At 35.5% G+C, this 16,641-nt stretch overlaps 1 protein-coding gene across 1 annotated transcript in view; it reads right to left on the reverse strand.

The window, feature by feature from the left end:
- The window catches only part of LOC121430114 (beta-arrestin-1-like), a 47,378-nt gene extending 34,908 nt beyond the window's left edge, over positions 1 to 12,470 (reverse strand). Inside the window, exon 1 of the mRNA XM_041627392.1 lies at positions 11,975 to 12,470. Within this exon, the coding sequence (XP_041483326.1) occupies positions 11,975 to 11,994 (20 nt within the window). The 5' untranslated portion in view covers positions 11,995 to 12,470. The remainder of the gene's footprint in view (positions 1 to 11,974) is intronic.
- Positions 12,471 to 16,641: the final 4,171 nt, after the last annotated feature.

A 16,641-nucleotide genomic window follows, 5' to 3' on the forward strand; every position in this document is an offset into this window, starting at 1 on the left:
AACCAATTGAAGATCCAAGAGATTACAAAGCAATTATCTATTTTCAGCACCAATCTACTTCAAAAGCTATAAAGTAATATCTATTTTCAGTACAAATACAATGTACTTTAAGAGTTAGACAAGGAGTACATGTACTTTTACTCAAGAGTAGAAACTGCAGTGACGTATTGATGCCATCTGCGATTTGAATTGAAAGTTATAATTGTTAATACTGGTCCATGATACTCAATAAACCTCAAAGCTACATATACATGCTCTATACAAAGAATTCAGAAGTCTTTAAACTCACCATATATATCATCATACAATGTAGATATACATGTATATAGATCTGGTACGAAAATCAAAGTGAAAAATTATCACACTGAAGTCTAAAGAACACCAACACAGGTGGGACAGCTATCACTGCTCGGAAATATAGAGAAGATGGGCTGGAACCCAATGCTTACGGTACATGTTTTTTCTTTTCATTTTTCATATTTAAATGCAGAATTTCACACATTTCTACCAGAATAGTCTGGCACATATATTATTAATTTTCAAATATTTGAATACTGGTAGTCATTCTACATGTACTTCTAGATTCTGGTTTTGGACTCTGTTTGAACTCATACATGTAGTACCACAAGGCACAATTGAATCAATTTAAAGTATGTTGAACTGCACTTATCTTTTATCGTTTTTATCACATGCAGTTACAGGTGGATGTTGTATAATTTTTTGTTTTATTCAGCTGCAACATACATGTACATGCAGATGGCTACATGCCGTTAATGATGTACATGTACATGTAGGCCTAGATGCGTTCAAATTACGAGTGCATAAAAATTTAGAAAACAAGGTCAGACCTCTTCAATTTGATTCAATTCAATTCAATTAAGATTTCGAAAGGCTGTGTAATATGAATGGTACAATGATTTTATATAGGCTAAATTGGGTCAACATAAATGTGATCTAAATCTTTCCTGATCATAAAATATGGCACTATCACCACAGCAAACAAAAGCAAGTTGTCATGAAGTAATCATGGACTAATATTTATTGAGGACTTAGATCCTGTTATGGATAGGAAATTCTACTGATAAACATCAACAAGGAAATCAAAAGAAATTAAATGACAAGTTACAGAGATGTTAATCACATTGAAACTTATACCAGCTCCATGTACTTCCTAGATCCAACCATAAATATTCATTATCATCAACAGAAAAGTAAACATAGAAGAAAAATCTTATTCATAAACAAGGATGAGGAAAATAATTTGTTTTTGTGAGGAAAAGTTGAAAGAAAGATAACCTCTTATTTATAAGCCATTTTCAGACTGCATTTCCTTAACCCCATAATAGCCGGGGTTAATCGCACAGCTCATGAATATTGATGAATTTGCCACACACCCAGGGTGAAGGGGGGCATGACCAAAGAAACACGTAAAAAGGCTCTCTTTTTCAAGATCGGGCATCTTACTTACATACTGTACATGTACCTAACGTAACAAGGGTGTCAAAAATGCTAAAATACTGAAAAAAAAACCTTATTTCCTGGGTTAAACTGGAAAAAAGTGCAATGTGAAAAGCATAATAAACTGCTGTATTACCAAGCTCATCCCAAGAAGATTTTCAATAATGAAAGGGAAAGTAGATATGGATGGAAGATCTAATTCATAAACAAAAACATTTAAGTCACACATCCCCCTCCACCAAACAATAAGAATACTACATGTATGCCTAGGCTGCACAACAAACCTATAATAAATCTCGACCTATTTTCCCCCACCACACCAGACACATGGGAATTAATTTACAGCCTACCTACATGTGTACATGCACACAGGATTTCCTCATCGTTGACCCTGCTTGCAAAAGGTTGTGTTTTCATACCCTGTTCAGACAGGAAAAGATTCACAAAACTGGTAGGCCCCACATGTATGTGTCTATGTATTTACAGTGAAAAAAAGCATTGTATAATGTAAATGTACAAGTATGTGGAGGAGATGGGGGGGGGGGGCGGCTGTGGAGCCAGGGTTAAATGGTGCTGCATGGACATGATCAGCCCCCCCCCCACTTTAAAAACCATCCCGCAGCCCCTGCAACAGAATTATGAACATACGAGGAGATACTCAAAATTCATTTGAACTCATACATGAAACACTTGCACTGGGCCATCAGGCAACATTAAATTGTACAATGTAAATATTAGAGGTCGCATTTATTGAAATATTTGCTAGTGTTTACATTCTTTCAATGTACAAGCAATATGACAAGATGGAAAGTCTGCTACATGCTGCTTGCAACATAAATCTTATGTATCATTATTTTTAATGAAGCATAAGATACATGTAGCAGAGCAGTGTTTCAAGAAATTCCTATCAGGGTCTCCCACCAGTGACACAACAATTGCTCCTGCGACAATTGCTCCAGCCTTAATATCCCAGAAGGCATAGCACAGAGCAATAGCTCTATGCATATAGGGTTAGAGCTAAGGTTGTAATATACCCTTTTTACACAGGATTTTCTTAGCCCTGGACTATCGCTAACCCCGTACTATCCTTAACCCCATACTATTTTTTTCCTTTTCACATATGCCAAATTGTTATTGCTAACCCCGAATAAGGAATGCTTGCTTTTCACACACGAAACTCGCTAACCCTGGACTAGTGGTTTTTGTCGATCATTCGTAGTACAAGTACTTCACTCGTACTTGCCATTTACATGTAGCCCCACCTATAGTACGGGGTTAAGGAAATTTTAGCGTGTGTAAAAAGGGTAATAAGAGTTTTTATCTCAGAATAAGAGAATGATATTATAAAGGATTAGGGTTTATTTAGTTCTGGAGGTTACTGTAGGTTTTAGACATAATGTGCAGATATACATGTAGATTCCATCAGAGCCATTGATTGTCGCCAGAGCAAATATCATGGAACCCTCCCATCGCACCAGTAGAGATGTAATTGGTCTGAATTTCAAGACTAGTGGGTTGAATCCATTGGGACCACAGGCCCATCACTTGACCCAAGCATGAGAGAGAGAGAGAGAGAGGGAGAATATGGACAAAACCTCCAGTGTCTGCAAGTTCGCCTCTTGAATTACCAATCTTATTTTGGAAAGTACTGGTACTGTAACATGCACCCAAACAACTGTTGCATCCATGCCAGTGCACATTTGTCATTTCAATACTATACCGTGACTTTAAGCTGATAATTGCAAATCATGTTTTTTTCTTGTACATTAAGTCACATCTCTATCTGTTGACCTAGACATTGATCTAAAAATAGCTTTAAATGCCTTAAAATTAGCATATTCACAACACCAGTGAGCTATAAAACACATTTCAAAATTGATTTTCTTACAGTCCGAAAGCTTGATCATGATATTTGCAGTATTGGTAGTCCAAAATAATAATTTTTTCAATAAGCCTCACATGACAATGACCTTGAAAATACAGCTGAAATTCACACACAAAAATCAATAATCTGCCAATTGATATCTTATTATTATAGGCTGTTTTAACACCGACTTTATGTTCTTCATCAAGCTTTTTTTTCCAATTTCCAGTACATATTAAAAGAAAATGTAATACAAAGTGACAAACACATGCTTATTATTTCTATATTTTTTCAATGGATGGCCTATCTGTTTCATTTCATTGACTTAAATTCAAGTCCATAAAAATGCATTAATCATAAAAAATAACAAAAACACAAGAGTAAAGAAAAAAATACATACATGTACAGGTAGTATTAAGATACAAAGATAAAAAGGCTAAAATTGTAGAAAAGGTGTTTTTACAGTACATGCATGAAATGAATGTGAAATGGGAAACTGCAAAAGAACGAAGCAAAGTTTGTTGAGGCAGCCCCTATATACACTGCATTACAATGAAAAATAAATTTAAAGATTTGTACTGATAAAATAAACTTAATTTAAGGAAATATGTTGGGTTGGGCATCTAGTCTTTGTTATAAATGTTGTAAAGAGTCAAACATAAAATCAATACTGACATTATCCTAGATAACAATGTAATACAATGTAATTCCATACAGGGTTCCATTTCTCTGCACTGTAAGCAGACAGATCTGAGTAAATGTCATTTATTGAGAATGTCAACTGACAATAGCACACCTGTCCTCCTGAGGGTGTTTTAATCTCACTAAAGGAAGTTGATGAGATGGACCATAAACCCAAGTTGACAATGCATACCCATACATACACTGCCCTTTTCAGACAAGTTTTTTGTTTCGGCCCTGTAATATTGCATATTTGCTATTGGGGGGGGGGGGGAGGTAAGCATTGAATGATCAGTATTCATTCAAATTTTTTTTCCAAACCAGTACCGGGTACATGTACAGTATGTGTGAAAACTAGGGTGAGTCTGTACGTTTTTTTCAAAATTCAACAACAAAAAATAAGTTGGCAGGTTTTATTACCTACATGTACTTGTAAGGCAAATACGATTATGGCAAACATCTCTCAACAATGTTATTTTGTTTTTTTAAAGAAAGCAAAAGGAGGATAATGGATTCAAGAAAATGTTACGTACTCCTTTTTCACTGATTAAAAAAAATGCTGCTTGATGTTGAGATTATCCAAGAAAAAAGCTTTTGATTATGTTTACATGTAGGTCTGTAACAAACTCAATATTGCATGGAAGTTTCAACAGGAATTATTTAAAATACCCAGTAAATTCTATCGATTTGTGGATCAAATGAATGACCAAAGTATAACTTTTAATACGTAAAGGTCAAGTCCTTCTCAGAAAAATGTTGATTTGATTGGATCAATAGAGAAAATTCAGACAAGCACAATGCTGAAAATTTCATCAAAATCGGATGTAAAATAAGTTATGACATTTCAAAGTTTCGCTTATAGCCTTATTTTTAACAAAATAGTTATATGAACGAGCCAGTCACATCCAATTGAAAGAGTCAATGATGTCACTCACTCACTATTTCTTTTGTTTTTTATTGTTTTAATTATACAATATTTCAATTTTTACAAATTTGATGATGAGGACCTCCTTGCCTGAAGCACAAAATGTTAAAATAATGGAATTTCATGTGTTCAGGGAGAAATGAAACTTTATTTCACATGACAATGAAGAGAAAATCAAAATATTTCATATAATAAAATACAAAAGAAATAGTGAGTGATGTCATCAGTTTCCTCATTTGCATACCGACCAAGATGTGCATATAACTGTTTTGTGAAATGAAGCGAAACTTAATAGAAATGCCATAACTTATTTACATCCGATTTTGATGAAATTTACAGTGTTATGCTTGAATTTTTCTATTTTTATTCAAATCAAGTTTTTGTTGGGGTGGACTTGTCCTTTAATCTTCATTATTTCCAAATCATGCATGAGTGATTATAAATCAAATGCAACAATACATATTTTTTCAGATTTTTTTAAAAATAAGATTCATCTGTTGCTATTACCCCATTATCACAGGTTTCCCAGTTTTTCAAGAAAAAAGTTGTTGAAGTGAAAAAATTACAATTTACATGTATTTTCAGTACAAAAACAATCAGTACCACCATAACCAGTCATTCAATGGATGTTGTTTTGATACGCAAAAAAAAAAAAATCTGACGGACTATTGTGCTTTCGGCTTTTGAGCTGATCAAAATCCCCTGATTTTCCCTCATTTGGGGCATTTTCCCCCGATTTAAGGTATTTCTTTATAAATTTCTTAATTGGAAAAAGTAAAATAATTTTCCCTGATGGGCTGGGAACCCTGTCATACCAACCACAACCCTCGGTACAGAAAAGAGTGGTGGGCTTACAAAAACCATGTGAAAACCTCCGTGATACCCACTCTACACAAAATGACAAGAAAGAGCAGAAAGCCAATTTGACATAATGGAAAGGTTTGAGGGAGGCAATTTCACTTGTTTAAAGTTGATCGATCAGTAAAAGTAGAACGAAGAAAGGAATTTATTCATGAAACTGAAAGAGTGAAAAGGAAATGTCAACTGCATCCATAATGGCAAAGACCAGGCTTTTAAAAACAACACGTAGTCACTAGTGTCGTAATTATACACTGTATAAAGTGAAAAAAGATTCCACTTTGAATATTTTATTATTTCCTGATGCTAATTGCTATGCGATCCCACTGACAGGCAAAATGAAAAGTAAAAGAGCCTGTCAGCAGATTTATTTACTTTTTATTTTTAAACAAACGCATGATTGCATTTAACATGGAGGAACGAAAATCATCAAATTCACATTTTTCATACATTATTTTTACTTAATTTGATTTGAGAGTTTGTGTCACTACAAAATTCATTTTTAATCATTATGTGTTGAAATAAACACTTCAGTGACCACCTTCAAGGGCAACCTGAAAACAAACATGTACCTGCATAGTGTTTTTATGATGGACATTGACTTATTGTTCAGACAAATAGTTCCTCTGCTCTGAAGCGCCTTGAGCATCTAACAAGATGAAAAGTGTGCTATACAAATCTCATGTATTGCTTTTATTAAATACATGTACATATATGTAGGGCCTACATGAAACACTCTGTTCACAACATCAGATAAATGACAGAATCCACTTTATCAATTGCCACAACCCAGGAGAGCTATTTTCACAGTCATTAAAAGCTAAACGCTGCTCCAATTACGGATCGTAAAGAACGCTAATTGGCAACTGGCCAGCTAATACTGTAGATGCCCTGCATTCATTATAACATGAGAAGCTAATAGACCATTTTACAAATTAAAATGGAAATACCCTGGTTTTAAGAGGAAGTCCGAGCTGATATGAAATTGGTTTTTAGAAACGGCAAAATGGGAACGACGACAGGTCATTGAACAAAGTCCTAATAGTGAGATCAAAGTGCGTTCTAACAACAGAAGGTGTAATTCATATGCTTTTCACACTGCACTTACTTTCCTTAACCCTGGGAAATTTGTGGGGCTAAGGGGGGGGGGTTAAGCTTGGCCCACTTCGTTTTCACACTAGGTTTTAGCAAAGTGGGCTAGCACTGTAAATAGTATGGTACTATCTGGCCCTGTAAAAAAGCAGGGTTAGCCGGCTTATTGTGGTGCTAGCACCACATTTGCGGTGCTTAGAGATGCAGTGTGAAACGAAAGAGGGCTAAGGAAAAGTGGGGCTAAGCATTAGCCAATCACAGAAGTCGAAATTGCATGTTAATTGCACTCTTTACGGCAAAATCATCAATATTCATGAGCTGTGTGATAGTCCGGGGTTAAGACGTTAACCCTGGCTAAGCAAATAGTATGGGGTTTGGAAAGACAGTGTGAATAAAAAAAAAAAGATAGTACATGTATGGGGTTAAGGATAGTATGAGGTTAAGGAAATGCAGTGTGAAAAGCATATTAGAGAACCCTTGTCCCAAAAGTGTGTAAATCAATAAAATTAAATTTCCTTGTTCTAGATAAGGAAATTATCTATTAGAGGGCTTTTGAAATGGTGGTTACATTGTACAACTACATATTGGCTATCTTGAATTTGGAGTGGGCATACATACAATACATGAACAATCACAGAATTCCAAATGGGTATTTGTTTTTCTATTATAAAAAGTTCTATTTGAGTCCAACAACTTTTCATTCTACACATAATATTCAAGTACAGTTTATAACTTTTCATTCTTAAAACACTGTCAATGCCTTCCACAGATTGTAGGGGAGGTAGTCTGCATGAACAGACCCCTTGGTTTCACCATAGCCCATAATGAAGAGTTTGAAGTATTGAGATTAGATTCACTATGACAGGGCCTTTTTCATAGACTAGTCTTTACTCTAGACCTGTTTAATATTGGTTAAAGTGTCGAATGTAAGAGTCTGTGTTTGCTGACTAATGCCTACAAGTACGTGGGGTCTTCAAAAATTAGATTACTGCAACAATTCAGGTTTGTTGTTGTGTTTAATGATGAATTATCTTTGTCACGCATAATTGAAGTCCACTTATCAGCATCAATAATAATAATTGTACATTTATATTTTCTATATGTACTGTAGACCTACATGTATATACTCAACTGCACATTACAATAATGTTATTATTACCCCGGCTATAGCCATGTTGCCTACAGGCGCTCTGGCATTCAAGGAATTCTTCCTACCGGGTATCCATTCATCTCACCTGGGTTGAATGCAGCACAATGTGGGTAAATTTCTTGAAGGAAAACACGCCATGGCAAGGAATTGAACCCACGTCCCTCAGATTGAAAGACAAGAGTCATAACCACTAGACCACAACACCCCCACAAACAAACCTGCTGATTCAATATTCAGGGTGGGATAGCGATTGAATGAGGGAACATGTCGTTCAAGTACATCAAGAACATGATGAATGCAATCAAAGTACCAGCACGAATGCACTGATCATGGAGAGAATGAGGAACGGAATATGTATGCAACGACAGATGCACCACTTAAAAATCACGCTCTGACAATGCAGCTTAAATGGGATGTCGGAAACATTTTCTTCTTCTAGCCCCACACCCTCAGATTGATGTAGGGTTTAGATATCGTTTCAACGCACTTAGGTACGAGGCAGGTACATGTAGTTGCCTTAAAATTCCCTCTAAGGACCTTCAGGCCGTACTTCAAAGTACTGTTTATGCATGCGGTAAAAGATGGGTGTCAATTCAACCTACATGTCGATCTGTCTAGAAGGAGGGAAAACATCATCTGGAGCACTTTGCATTCTGTAGTCTGTACAAATATCATGGACTCATTTTACATTCAAGCTACTGCCTTTGATACTTTCAATATCAAACATATTTAGAGAAATTGGGTGTTGGGGAACAATCAAAGCACCCACCTTCATCAGGAATATAAATAGGCCTGTACAATTATATCAATTTTATGTAATGACAGCAAATATATTCAAATTATTTGTCATTAAATTTGAAAGTAGTTGTAGTAAACACTGATTTCAAGAGAAAGTAGGCTAATCAAGGTTTACCCTACAACATAAATGTATCTGTACATGTAGATCTTGGGGCCGTTTCATAAAGCCGTTCGAAAGTTAAGAGTGACTTTAAGAACGACTGGTGATCCTCTCTTGTGGTAAATGATAATCACCATTAAACGTTCATTGTGATTATTTAGCGTGTAAGAAAGGTTCACCAGACACCAGTTGTTCTTAAAATTCCTCTTAGTTTTAATACAAAAGTCAAGGACAGCTTTATGAAACACCCACCTGGTACATACATGTCAAAATCTTTGTGAAATCATGAAATCTATTAAAGCTGAAAAATTATCACAATGGCGGGAATGCCTTTTGGGTTTATTCCATATTGTCCAACTGCCAACTCGTCTACTATCATTTGGTCTACCATCAGTTCGTCCACTCATCACATGGTCTACTTTCATTTAGTCTAATACCATTCCTTCTAATAATCAGTTAGTTGGTCCAATAGCCATTTAGTCCATACCATTTGGTCTAATTGAACTAGGTGTTAAATTGTGCAAAACGAATGAAAATGAAATGGATATTAGACCAACTGGTTATGAGACAAAGGGTCATAGACGAAATGGTGATTAGACAAAGTGATGACTGGACCAAATGGTTAATGGACCAAATGGTTGTTAGACGAAATGTTGATGGACGGAATGGCATGAAAGTAGACCATGTGGTGTGTGGATGAGTTGGCAGTAGACGAATTGGCAATTCACCTTTTTTTCCTTTCTCAGCAATAAAAAATTCTTGAACTCTTGAACCTATGTTGCACAGGTAGTCATTCGATTGGATTTTGATCGAACTTGGTTTTAGAACATTACCAAAATGGGCATTTACAGCATTGGTGTAGATTAAACTATTAAAATTGATTGAAAGGACTCTTGATGTAATTATTTTGGCCTTTCCCTCCAGAACAACTCATAAACAATCACCATCATAAAAATTGAGTTTGCTCGATCTAGTCTGATACCCAAGTATAATTGCTCCATTCTTAATGGCATTGCTATATTAAATATTCATAATATTCATGCATAATACTTGCCTACAAGTAATGAAGTGGTGCAAGTACGGCTAAAGGAACCAAACGAATGGCCACCAAAGCCAATATTTGTGGGACTATATAGGGTAATGTATACAGGTGAATATGTATGTATGTGACAAAAAGGAACTCAGTTTTATAATTATGAGGGGAGCAATAAAGAGCTCTCCTAAAACTTTTAAGAGGAGTGGTAAGGGAGCACTGCAAAAAGATCTTCTTTGACTTACAAAGGAATTTTTTTTTGTTTTTTTTCATTACACAATGGATGGAGGAATGTGCTAAGTTACAACCCACAACCAAAGGAAACAAAAAATCAGATACCCTGAAAATTTCAAATACTGTACATGTACATGTGTTATTGCTTAAATGTAATTGTATGTTATTTATAAAACCTTGACTAAGAATGAAGTTTTTTCCAAGGTTGGCTCTAACAGTTTGATCACTGACTGACACTCATTATACATTCAGGCTATAAAGTGATGTCAGAAATTTATCCTAGATGTCCATGTACACATAGGCTACAGAGTATTATTGAATATACATATGCAATTAAAATTAAACCTTTGTGCGCTGATGTTGCAATTTTGCACATTCGTATATAAATTCAACAATCATAACAAGTTTTCTCCCCTACCTTCAAACATGGATCAGACCTATTACTGTAGGTCCATGCTTCAAATTAAATTGTAAGCTAATAAAAGGCAATAGTTCTTGGATGATATATATACATATCAATGGTGCAATATGGATATCTTGAATTAAAGAACACAACATGTAAATTGTCATTATTATCCCCCCAAAATTAATTCAGCATGCAAAGAGTTCATGCCAAACAAAAACTGTATACTTTGTAAGTCAACTCTGACAAGATACTTTTTGATTGGCCCACTCCCCTGCCATGGTCAGTTGGGAAATTGCCCAGCAACATCAAATACCTTTTTTAATTTAACAAATCAATTCATAATCACCTCCCTTCATGGCTAGAATAATAAGAATACGGTAAACTCTAAACACTGCATGCATTTACTATGATGTCTATTCAGATTTATATCCTACATAAAATCCTGTATGAAAATTGGTTTGAATAGCATCATGTGACCAAACATATTCTCACTATATGTTGTGATTAAGTTGAAAATGAAATGACCACTGAAGAAAATTTGCTATTTCGTGACGTCAATGATGGAATAGTGCACTATTTCATTATATGTCAAAGATCATGAAATCTCTCGGACGCACCGGTCAGCGAGGTGTCTCTACTGGGCAAGTCCCGTGAAGGGACGGCACAGGCACTAATCCGCGTTTTGCTGAGCGCATGGCTTCAGGAAAAATACATGTAGGTCAAACAGCGTAGCGCGTAATTCTAGTAACTATCTATAACTTCAGAGTAAAAAGGATAAACTGCAAGTACAAGAAAGTATAATCAACATCTATTGTTCTTCTAACTTATTAAAAGTAGGATATAAAACAAATATACCAGGCCATACTGAACATGGCTGTATAGGGAACTTAACTCCTAAGTAGTTGTAGTTTGTACTGGCAAAATTACTAAAATTACTAAAATTGACAAAATTATTTAAATAGTAATGCCAGGCCAACCTCGGACAAATAATTCCCGAAATACTACTCAAAGCATGGTCTATTTGTATACTATACAATGCACTTGTAGTAATTATAATACTCCCAATTATAATTTATTATATCATTACAATTATAATTATCATCTACATGTAGCAGAGCTCTGTATATGTCTTGTTCTAACAGCGGAAAATCAAGTTGCATTGCATTCTAAAAGTACTCCAACTTCAAGATCACATTTTGATACCCAAATTAAATGCTGTGCACCTGCATACTGCAAGTAGGTTAAGCCAGCCATGCAATGCATACAACGTGCATACTGTATGTATGTCTACTACTAGTCAAACTAATAACTAGTATCAGACAATACAATAAACATGTTTTTTTTTTGTGAGGCACCATCTATTTTTAATTTTTACCTTGAATTGAGGCGACTCATGGCTGGCCAGTCGACCGGCTGGGTAGCCCCGTTGCCAAACGATTACCCCAAAACAAGACTCTCTGCACTGGCCCCTGAAATCCACCAAACACAGGCCCTAGCTAGCTTGCTGCTTAAGGGATACAAACCCTGCTGAATATATATGTCCTACGATAGCTACAGTCAGAGTTCAGGATGTTTTATATATCTCACTATGCACTTGATGTCCCAGGCCGGAATAGAATCCAAGGTATTATTAGCAGAACACGATAAGAATCACTATATCCATGTATTTTGGGCAGCCAGACAAAGTAGACAGCATTCAAAATGAAATAGCACACATTTATGTCTTATCTCTTTCCCCTTGCCTATCTCAATCAATGCAATTATAAGCACAGAGAAATCTTCTGTTTATGCCATGCATGCAGGCTGCACTATATAGCTAGCCAGCTAGCTCAAACACACACCCTATCTCTATGGCCCTAGCACACATAAAACACACACAATACACACTGGGATTCTGTCTGTATATTGAATGGTACCACAGCAATGCTATGCTTTAGCGATTCCGAGTCAATGACTTTATTTTCACACTCTGTATTTTCAGCAGAGCCCCCAACTAGAGGTCGCAAATGCAAAACATAATCATTTCAAGATGGATTTGACTCTAAAAAAGCTCCCTGACTGTGACGATTTCATCGCAATTCTAAGGAATTGATCACTATTTCATATGCAGTATCATCATGAAAAGAGATTGAATAGTAATTTCTCCATATGCTCAAATCTGTGTGTAGAACAGGTACACCGCTTGATTTTTAAGTGAGCATCTCTACTTCCCCATTTTGGAGGCTAATTAGCAGGAGGAAATTCTATGAAGCAGTTCAGGCGTTACAGAAGGATGGGGAAGGCCTATCGATAATTATCTTTATAAAACGATAATATGGGTCCTAATCGAGTGACTTGGCTGAAATATATCACACCTCCAGTCATAACACGAGCTATATAGTGCTAAATGACTGGTACTGATGACTTGTGTGATTGGTCATGGTTAAGAAAAAAAAAGAAATGTTCAAACAAAAAGTGCCTACCCCCCTCCCTTTCCCGGTAGCCCGAGAATGAAACTGTGGTGTAATATGCCTCAATGATATGAATTATATTGATCTTTCTAAAACCCCTAAAATGTGGCATATTTGAATCCATAAGCCAGGTTTCTTAATACACAAAAATAAAGAAATAGGAAACACTGCAAGATCAACAAATGAATTAGAATATAAATGACAGTATTGTAATATCTTGGTAGAAAATGCATTTATTGTAAGTATCCACATCTAATGACTGAAAAGTTGCAATAAAATCATGTTGAGCCAATCAAATCAATATTATACCAGTTTCACAATTATGTATAGAGAAACAGAGTGATATAATTTCACATCTAGAAAAGCATGCTTTAATACTGAAATTAAATATTGATTGAATACTTATTTTCATGGATTTAGTCAGTTCTAAATCACGCAAAAACATTCCAAAATGCATTTCCACAATCAATCCCAATCAATATTTTCTGAAAATACTAGGTACTAAAGTCTAATATTTGAATATTAATACTGAACTATACAATAAAGTCTTTGCTTCATTGTTAATTTTTCCTTTCTCTTTTTATTATTTTTTGTTTGTTTACCTTTTATCATATGTTCTGTTTTTCTTTTTCCTTTTTCACATTTTTCTTTTTCCTTTTTCACATTTTTCTTTTTCCTTTTATAAATGTTCTGTTTGTCTTTCTTTTTATCTTTCATTATGTTCTGTTTTTCTTTTTTGTTTATTATATGTTCTTTTTTTTCTTTTTACTTTATTACACTGTATATGTTCTGTTTTTCTTTTTCCTTTATTATGTTCTCCTTTTTTCCTTTAATTATATGTTCTGTTTTTCTATTTCCTTATATCATGTTTTGTTTTTCCATATCCTTTTATAAGTTTTATAAGTTTTATTATATGTTCTGTTGTACAGTGAATTTGAATTATGCTTACTTTGAATACTGCTGTAATTCAGTCTTTTATGGATGAAACAGTAAATGCATTGAAATGGATAACAAAGAACAGTTAATTAGCTTGATAAAGGTACTACCATGGCAGCCAGAAGGCCTTGAATAAGACACTTTTACAATCATGCCATCACTAAATTCTGACAGACAATGATGAAAATGATTTCTCAAAACACGCAAAATTGAAATCTGGCAATATAAGAACATGCCACTTGCAAGTCTATAAAAGTAGCAATACTGAGTTTTATTACCCGTAGATTCAGACCCATTACATCTACATGAATGATGTACTATACTACCAGCAGATTTTAGCCTGGGAACCCAGATTGATAACTTGAGCCCCCCCCCAAAAAAAAAAATCAGCTTAACAAAGGGGGATAATCATTCCTTTTTAAAGGTGTGCTCTCCTTTGATAATAGGCCTATACACTGAAAGCTTCTTAAAGTTGTAAATTTCAGGTTAAAAAATCAGTTATGCATGACAGTGGGGTCTCAAAAAGCACCCTAAACACATATTTTCCATATTCTGAAAATGCACCCCTTAACAAGTATTGGAAACAAAATGATAATCATGGCAAGTATTCCCTGATTTGAACCTCTAAACAATTACAGCAATATTTTAATTGTTATGTCATGGACATAGATTTTACCTTTAACTACATCACTGGGTATAGTTTAGTACGGCCCCACCTCCAACACCTCGTGTAAATCATACTCTATACAGGTAGTGTGACTGTTGGGGCAAAAAAGTACATCCTTTATAACACATAGCTCTTCTAGCGAAAATAGATACCCTTTTTCATTATTTTAGTGTTTTCGACACCCTTATTACGTTACGTACGTAGCATGCCCTATCTTAAAAAAAGACACCCTTTTTATGTTTTTTGGCCGCGCATGGTATCCACTTATCAATGTAAGTAGCCCCCCCCCCCCGAACCCATCTGGCCCGACACTAGTGGTCATTTTGACTTATTTGAGAGTGTACAAGGCTTAAAATATCAATGTGCTCATTATTTGCTCCATTTTTCCTCATTTGAGTAAAAATGAATAAAAACAAATCGTACACTTGAGATAAACAGATAATTCCTGGATGCATTCATCATCTGCGATTGTAGAGATTTATCTTGCCTCCATGTTAGTCTGCAAGCGCAGACTTATATTTGACACTTAAGCTAATAACAGGTCTAGAGTGAAGACTAGACGGCTCTCTGTCTGCTTCTTATACCCCTTTCATACTGCCCTCTTCATTTTTCACCGGCGGACTTCGCCGGCGAAGTTCTCCGCCTCGCATTCCTCACTTCACCGGCGAAGAAAAAAGTACAGGGGACTTCGGGAGAGAAAAAATTTACCTCTGACATCATTAAAGAGGAGAAGTTCTCCGGTTTGCTTTCATACTGGCCTTTCCACCGGCGAAGTTCGCCGATAAAACAGTTTCACCGGCGAAGTTCTCCACCTCGAGAGGTGGAGAAGTTCGTCAGCAAATTTCCCCGGGGAAGTTCTCCTGTGTACCTTTCATACTGGAGTGGACACTGTCCCCTTTGCTGGCGAACTTCACCCGGTGAAGTTTGCCGGTGAAAAGCACAATATGAACGGGGTATTAGAGATAATAGAGATGATAAGATGGTAAAGCCAACCAAAATACATAGTGTATCTAGTCTCATAATTTCAGACTCTGCATTATGCGTTATGCGAATTGAGAAAACAGAGGGTCTGTGCATGCAGACTACCTCCATGTATCGGACTTTATAACACCTCATATCCTCACATCAACTACAAGATAACATTTTGTAGAATGAAAGTCTTTCCTTCACTTAATAATTTCTTTTGAATAAAAAAAATGAGACAAAAGTTAATAAGTTATTCATGTTTACGTGTTTATTTATATAATGTCAATTGCACAGTTCAGGGTGCCCTAATGTATACAAATTTCTTCCAAAAAATGAAATTGATTAATCCAAATTAAAATTAAATATGAGTTAAAGTAGAGAAATTGAGGGAGCTCTGTCTGGTGTCACTTCCAAACCCTTTCCATATAGATGTTGATTATTTCCAAAATTGTTGCTAAGAAGGAATTGAATGGATTCCTCCATGCCTTCCCTTGACCCCCCCCCAACCCCACCTCCCTCATCATTGAGATACTTCATCAGTATCTAACTTTAAAAATTTGCAAAAATGATACAATTACAAAAAAAATATATATTTCCAGAACAGAACTGAATGCCTTTCCTTCCTGCACAAAAACCCCCAAATATATTATATTAGGGATGATTTTAATCATGTCGTAGTTGCGGGTCTGATTGGAAATAATTGAGAACAAATAACTTAATTGGGATGGCTATAGCAGGTGCTGTATGAAGTATTTGTCATTTAATAATCAAATTAATTAAATAATTTGTGGGAGAATAGAAAAGGAGAGGAATAGAAAGTGAAGGACAATAGAGGGCAAATAAGAAGAGAGGGAGAGATAGAGAGACAGACAGGGGGGGGGGGCTACACCATTTCCTCGTCTTTTTTCCTCACCATTCAATTTTCTTGACTATTAATACACAAACTGGCACAAACTGCTTGCAATATCATTCCATTCATATTATTTAAAAGAAATATAATGCACATCTATTATAAACTGTGGT

The sequence above is a fragment of the Lytechinus variegatus genome, chromosome 16 (assembly GCF_018143015.1).
Source record: "Lytechinus variegatus isolate NC3 chromosome 16, Lvar_3.0, whole genome shotgun sequence".
NCBI lineage: Eukaryota > Metazoa > Echinodermata > Echinoidea > Temnopleuroida > Toxopneustidae > Lytechinus > Lytechinus variegatus.